Below are 7,666 nucleotides of genomic sequence, written 5' to 3'. Positions count from 1 at the left end.
GCTATAAATGACAATATTATTATTAAGACAACCAAAAGGAAAGATTTATAGACTATAAAGAGTTTTATCTCATGCAAAATTCTTTAATAAGATATTAACTATTTTTTTTCTGAGGCCCTCGAAGAACCTACAAATCCAAAATGTGACCCTGCAAAGGGTTTGCATTTGAGATCACTGATGTAGGGAAAGTACCCAAGGCCCTGATTGGCTCAGATGCCTGAACCAATCAGGGTCTCGGGTTCCTCACTCTGTATTCTGTGTGATGCATGGGAAGGGAACTAAAGCCGTGATTGGCTCAGACACCTTTGGCCCCTCCCCATGCATCAAACGGGGTACAGAGGGACGAGCCTGAGGCCCTGATTGGCTCAGACGCCTAAGGCCCCTCCGAAGTCTGGGGTATATACCATGATTCTCTTCTTTTGCTCACCTTTCTAATTTAATACGCATTGGGACAATCACATCCCACACATTTTTTATAGTCTTACCCCAAGACTGAAATTTTTGATCTGGCAGGTTCAAGTCTAGTAAGGTTTGAGATAACTGAAGACCAATCGCATTCCAAAAGTAATCCACATCAATGCAGTCCCTTGTAGCAACCATCCTATCCAGTCTTACTATCTGTTGAAATTCTAAGATCAATCTGATACAAAATTTGTGTAAAGTATGATCTGACCAGGGTACTATTTGGTATTTCCAATCTGCTATTACCTGCCCAGTCCTAAAATGTGCTGAGGTAATTGCATCTAAAATGTGACCTGCCAAGTAAGTACTACTCTGGTTAACAATAATCAGTCCCAGTTCATTAAATAAATGGCATAGCAAAAAAGGACATAATTATTTAAGTCTGTTTACAGATGTAAATTTTAATCCCGAACCAGTAAATCATGAAGGGAGAAGTCAGGTTATGCAGTACATATCTAGTATTAATTGGTTCTTCATAACTCTGTTGCCTGAGGTAATGGGGACTGGGGTGGGTTGTCCTCAAAGCCCTAGATGGAGAGCATGGGAGGGATATGTTAGAAAATTGAGAGGTGTCTGGGACAACGTATGAGAAAATGGGATGGATATCCTGCATATGGCAGGAAATACATGTGGGGTATATGGAGTTTTTTTTCCCTGTGGGGGACTAAGAGCTTGTTTATGGCAGGATGCAACATAAATGTGGTATATGGGTTGTGGTGAATGTCAGCTGTATCCACAACAAGGTTTAATTGTTTGTATTGTAACAAGCAAGTAAATATTGCTTGTCAGAGCAGTAAAAAAATTATGCCTGGTGAAAGATTACCCTATCTCAGCCCTTTAAAAGAGGAGTTTATTTCTGAGTGAACTACATGTCCCAGAAAGCACTAGGCTCCTTAGCTCAGAACAGAGATGCTGAGGCGGCTTAAGGGAGAGATTGAGTAGTCAGCAGGATTCCCCAGCTATTGGCAATTAGCAGAAGTGCAAGATGCTAGGGAAGAGCAGTTAAAGCCAATTGCTGCGAGGACAGAGGGGAGTAGGAAGGCTTCGGCACTCCCAAAGAGGCTAGCAGGGAGAGGTGCTTCCTGTTTAAGCCAAAGAAACCTGCAGAAGGGGAAGGTTTCCCTGAGGGTAGTTGTGCTATTGAAACGGTATGATGAGTGTTTCTCAAATGCCCGGAAAGCTGACACTGAAAGAAGGATCTGTCCCTTTAAAGGCTGGGGGAGGGGACCTTGCAACTCGGAAAGGAGACAGTCTTCCATGCCCAGACTGGACAGCTTAATATTAATAGTGTGGCTGAGATGGAAGCATGCCTCGGATGAAACAGAGGTACGGACAAATGTATTTGTAAGACTCCTCTGTTTATGAAAGAAGCATTCGGGCATTTGCAGCAGTGGGAAGCCCACAGTTGTTACAAGCTGTGGAAAAGGAGGTGGGCTGCAGGCCCCATTCCCTTAGGTGCCCGGTCAGAAGACAAGGTACTGGATACTAATCTGCATTTTGGAATGAGGACCTCTGACATACGGACTGATACACAAGCTGTCTCTAAAGAAGCCTGACTGAAAACCCCTTAAAAGAAGCCTATCGTGATCCCAGGCTTGAAAGGATAAGGGAGTCTTGGGGATGCAGGTGGACTTTATTTTCCAGGACTCCTATAAGGTGATTGGGGTTTGCCGCATGGAGGAGGTTTTCCCTTGAAGATAATAAATTAACCTGGACTCTGGTCTAAGTTTGTTGCTGTTTGTGTGACGTGAAGGAAACGGGGGGAAAACCCAGAGTGGATTAGTTTCCGGACATGAACTGAACGCCTAGAGGTTAAAACGTCTCTTCTGGAGCGGAGGGCGTTCCTAACCCTAGTGAGGGCTGCCAGGATCATTACAGTATCCATCAATTCCTAACTCCTTTTCTGTGTCTGTACTACTTCTGTATGTCTTTTGGACTCCTTAGTCCTTATCTCTTATTTATTGGTTTTTAATGGAACTAAGTGCTTTCAGAAAGAGAGAGGGCTGGCTGTTGAGACTTTGTTTAACAAAGGAGGGCTGCTTTTCACATCTGCAATATGTTCCTGTGAGATTTCAGTGGAGCCAGTCAGATCTAAAGTGCATGTTTTGTCAATATCGAAATAATTCTTTTTCCTGGAAGACTCTCTACCCAAGATGATAACAGGACTAAGTTTGAAGTGATTTTTGGAAAGATGTGCCAATATTTTAATGAGTGGAAACCTCACTAAGCATGCTTTCATGCTTTGGACCAAGCTCTGCATATATTTTGTTATGAGAGTGGAGAAAATCACAAATTCAGATTTTTGTTTCCTGCTAGGTAGACAGAATTCTAGTGCTTAGAGAAGCTGGCGACCTCAAGCAAGTCATGTCGCTCTCCGTTGCCTCAGGTAAACCCATTTTGGCAGGAAAACCCAATTCAGATAGAAAAATTAGCTGCCAGATTTGGAAACATGAGCAATTGTATGTTCAAAGTTAATTCAGCCCTATGACAGGGGATCTGGCTTCGCTTTCACAGTTCTTTGAGACTGGTTGGCCCTTAGAAACACCAAAGAGGTGGCGTGTTGAAACCATTTTAGGGAGGGAAGGCAGTTGCCACTGAACACTCAGTACATCACATTAGTCTGCATGAGGGAGGACTTGTAGGCTAAAAGAAAATCTACAGCCCGATTAGCAGTCACCCAGGTTTGGAAGTTTGCTATTATAAAACTCCAAACTTAAGGACCCCACCCATTCATCCACTGAGAATCTGTTGTTCATGCACAGCTCCAGGGTTTTCTTACTAAAACTCATGCTCTACATCTGAACCAAACAGGCCAATCATAGCCCTGAACAGCCCTAAGAAGCACCACAACTTACTTAAATACATCAGCATCTGGACCAGTCAAAACCAGTTTTTCTCCTCTACTTAGATTTACCAGCCACCTTTGATGTGATCGCATAGAAGACCTGAATGACCAAATTGCAAGAACTCGAATTAGAGATACTAGCCCTGATAGTCAGACTACAGGAAGCAGCCCGGCTATCTCCTGCAGTCTGTGGTAATCCTGAATATTCAATACAGGAGCTGTATCCAGCCACTGGCATGGAATATTCAGGTCAAAGTTCACCAATATTTAGTGGCTAGCTGGCTAAGGCAAAACAGTGAAAGATAGACCTGCTTAAAAAGCAGGTCTTTCTAGCCGCTAGCCTTAGCCAGTCAGCTGCTGAATATTGGTGGTGACTAGCTATAGCCAATCTAGTAAGCTGGATATTCAGCAGAAGATAGCTGGCTATCTCCCACTGAATATCGACAGGTAGCATGCTGTATGATGTTGAGATGACCAGAAGCTGCTCCCAGCTGGCTAAGTATTGCTGAATATCGGGGGGGGGGGGGGGGGGGGGGGGGGACGACTATCTTTACATGGTTCTCATCCTAACTTTCCCTATCATAGGTATATAGTGCTTGTCCAATATGTTTACGACATACACTCATATCCAATTCATTAATTAAATATCTTCATGGCATGCATAGTTGAGACAGAAAGACAACAACAGAGAGACCCAGTTCTTCCTCTGTGTCTGAAAAGAAATGTGATTCTGTAGGAGTATCTCTTGTAGGAATCCAAATGCTCTGTAGTAGTTCCCTTGTGAACTCTGACCAGGGTTGGAAACAAAAACCAGGGGAAATCCAGGCTTGGCAAGATTATCCTCATTAAAGAATTCCAGATTGGTGCAAAAAAACTTTGTTTAGGCATCCACCATTATTTTAGTTTGAGCAGGCAATATTTGAAAAATAACAGAGCTTTGTCCTATAGTTCAGGTTAAATGCACCAGGGCCGATTAGGACACCAGCCTTGCTGCAGGGGGTTCCAAGGGGACTATTCTGGTAGGCATTCCTCCCCTTAGCCTGTAACTTTGCCTTCTTGGTCATATTGTAATCAATTTGAGTACCTATGCAGAATTATATGAGGCAGTCCTTACCACTGATAATCTTGTAACAGTTCAGGGCAGTGCTCTTTTCAAAATCTGTATCCTATAGGAAGTGACTGGCAGGCAACTGAACCTTTGCAAAGGTTACACCTGACAGAATTCTGCACAAAATTTGCAAATTCTACAAGCTTATTTTCATTAAATTATACTAGAGAAAACAGAGAGCCAGAATCTCTCACCTCTGCCCCTCAGCCAGAATCTCTCTCACCCTATCCTCTTTAGCCAACATCTTTCTCACCCCCGTCCCTGCCCCCCCCCCCGCCAACATCTTTCACTTTCTTCCCATTGTCCCCAATCCAGCATTCCTGTCCACTACCCCTGCTATGCTGAGTCTAGTTAATGGCAACCTACTGCCAGCTGTGTAGGCTTCCCTCTACCGCGGTTCCACTGAAAAAGAAGAAGTGACATCGAGTGTGGGACTGCAGTAGAGAGCAGCCTACAGAGCCCACATAAGCTGTCCAAAGATGTTGCTGGCAGCAATTTGGGCTGCTGCGAGGGATTACCAACCCACTACCAAAATCTGCATAGACCTCAGCTATTTCCCCCAGCCAGCATCTTTTACACTCCCCATTGTCCCAAATCCAACATTCCTGTCCACTACCTCTGTGGAAGCAATTCCAGTTAGTGGCAACCTGCTGACGGCTCTGCAGGCTTCCGTCTACCACGGTCCCACCGAATAAAGAGGAAATGACATCATCGAGGGTGGGACCTCGGTAGAGGGAAGCCTGCAGAGCCCACACAGGCTGCCCGAAGATGTTGCTGGCAGTGATTGGGGCTGCAGTGATGGAATGCCTGACACTAAAATCTGCGCAGACCTTGGGTAATTCTGCACAAATTCTGCATTGCGCAGTAGCACAGAATTCCACCAGGAATAAGGGAAGAAAAGAAAGAATTAACTCACTGTCAAATAAACAGGAGACACTAGCAAGAATTAGAAGATTAAAGAGAGAAGAGACCTGAGATTGGAACCAATACAATTAAAAAAAAATAGAATGATGAGACAACCAAGGTAGAAAAATAATTTCATTTTCTATTTATTGATTAGATTTGTCAGGTTTTGGAATATTTATTTATTTAAAAAACTTCTAGCCCACTTAAATCCTAGCAGGTTGCAAAATCACATACACAAAATACAGATAACATACACAATACATAATAAAACAGTAATATATTACTTATACATTTTCCTCCAAACTTTAAACAAAAGTGAACATCTGTCACCCTTCAATAACTCCCCCCCTTTTTTTTACATATGAGTGTCGGAGCTGTTGCCGCCATGGCCGATGCTGAAAACAGCGCTGCAGTTTTGTAAAAAAAAAAAAAGGGAGAGGGTCAAGTTCACTAATCGCATGATTATAAAACTGCACCAAAGGCTGAACCCCCAACCTAGATGCAGGAAACGGCTTCAAGAATAACAAGGTTTTCAAGAACTTTTTAAATTGTTGTAAGTTAGTTGTCATCCTTAACTGCCCTGTCAACTTATTCCATAGTTTCAAACCAGCCACAGAGACAGCTTTCGCTCTTGTGTCGGTATATTTTACTTTCTGTAAACCATCTAATGAAAGGTACGTTGCTACCTCAGACCTCAAGGAGTGCTGTGGATGATAAGTGTCATGTTTTGTGACAGATACCAAGGTATCCCCAAATGGATAATGGACTGGCCAACCAGACATGGCAACAGTCTAGGTTGGCCCTTATCCTGCCCTAACCACTCTCCCAAAACGCCCCTTTCAGCTGTGGGCACACAGCAGGATTCAAAGGCCTAAAAAGTCGTTGCATACATCTAAAAAGCCATTTTGATTATCAGCCCTTGGACAACTTGTCAAGTGCCGACTTGGATGGGTTTTTAGACTTATCTCAGTTTTGATTATGAGGCCCATAGGTTTTAACCTACTCACAAGATGTAAAGAGGTCCCAACTATTATTAATACTTGTTCCTTCATTGATAGAGTGGAGTAGAGCAAAACTCCCAAAATCTTAATCTTCTATTTAACAAGAATTTTCCAAGGCGGTTTCATTCAAATTCTCCCTTTCCAGTATTGGTTTACAGTTGCAATTTTTAATAATTCAGGCATTTTAGTAGTACTCAAAGATTTATTAACAATAGTCATCAAATAATGTATTATCCTACCACTCATCTTATTTATTTATTCATTTATTTAGCCCGTCCTCCCAAAAGAGCCCAGAACGGGTTACATTATCAAAGATAAGGAGTAAGGAGCAAGGATCAACCATCGAACGAGTAGGACGCAAATTATCCAGCAAGATCAATATGTGATCTTCTTTCACCCTATCAAATTCAGACCAATGCAATAGCACCATATTAGATTTGTCACCTTCAGAAGGTACGACACTTGGACATATTCCCTGCAGGGCGTCAGCCTTAGTAATTAAATACTGCAAAACATTCTAAGCAACTGGTCCTAATTTATTTGTCCAATCAACTGGACCTTTAATCAAAAATTGTATAGTTTCAAAGAGCTCTCTTGGTCCATTTATAGCCTGTTTCACTAGATCACTATAGAATCTGTCCCTTTCCATCTCACAAAATATTTGATACGTAATCACAATGGATAATTATCACAATCATCCACATCCTTGGTCTTCCTTCAGATACCTCAGTTCTCTTCTCAAAATCGGTTCAGTTAGCCATTCACAATATTTCACTTTTGAATTGACCTCAACTATTTTTGATGTAGCAAGCTCATCCAAACATTTTTCTAAAGTTGAATACCGCTCATTCATTATCTCTTCTACATCATCCTTTTCCTCCAGCTGATATGCAGCTGCCAGAGCTGGTATTAGACATGGATGGAGTTTGGTGTACTACCAAGCTGAGCCTTTTTTCAGGTTCAGGCAGATTTGGGGCTCCCTAGTTGCACACATCTGCTAACACTATCTCTAACATCAGCTATCTTTTTATTTTGCATGGCACAAAAGGAAATGCATCTTTTTCTATTTCTCTGGTGTTGTGCTACATGCAGGATCTGGTTTCTTGGGATTTCTGCTTAATTTCTGTCTACATGTTTCTACTGTATTTTCTAGTTTGTAATCAGTTATTTTTTATTTGGTATCTGTATTATGTGTGCTTGTCCAAGATCAAATACTCTATTATTAAGATGTAAATTTTCTGTTTAGCTAACTGTAGTAATTTGGTTTACTCAGTTTTCTCCAATAGATTACTGAAGTTCTGTGGTCCACTGAAATATTTAAGTCGCCGCCTTGTTATGGTAGGG

The 7,666-nt window shown here is 42.1% G+C and overlaps 1 protein-coding gene across 2 annotated transcripts in view; it reads left to right on the top strand.

The window, feature by feature from the left end:
* Positions 1-1,376: 1,376 nt before the first annotated feature.
* The window catches only part of MAP3K9 (mitogen-activated protein kinase kinase kinase 9), a 76,744-nt gene continuing 70,454 nt past the window's right edge, over positions 1,377-7,666 (top strand). The window contains exon 1 of one of the 2 annotated variants that reach the window (XM_033953508.1): positions 1,377-1,788. Coding sequence is in view for 1 of the 2 variants with exons in the window: in XM_033953507.1 (XP_033809398.1) it covers positions 2,827-2,848 (22 nt within the window). In the remaining variant the exon portion in view is untranslated. Of the gene's footprint in view, positions 2,849-7,666 lie in introns of both variants that reach the window. The other variant, XM_033953507.1, reaches the window with a different exon arrangement.

Source organism: Geotrypetes seraphini, chromosome 7 (assembly GCF_902459505.1).
Source record: "Geotrypetes seraphini chromosome 7, aGeoSer1.1, whole genome shotgun sequence".
Classification (NCBI taxonomy): Eukaryota; Metazoa; Chordata; class Amphibia; order Gymnophiona; family Dermophiidae; genus Geotrypetes; species Geotrypetes seraphini.
Note: the sequence above shows the minus strand (reverse complement) of the source record. Positions and strands in the feature narration are given on the sequence as shown.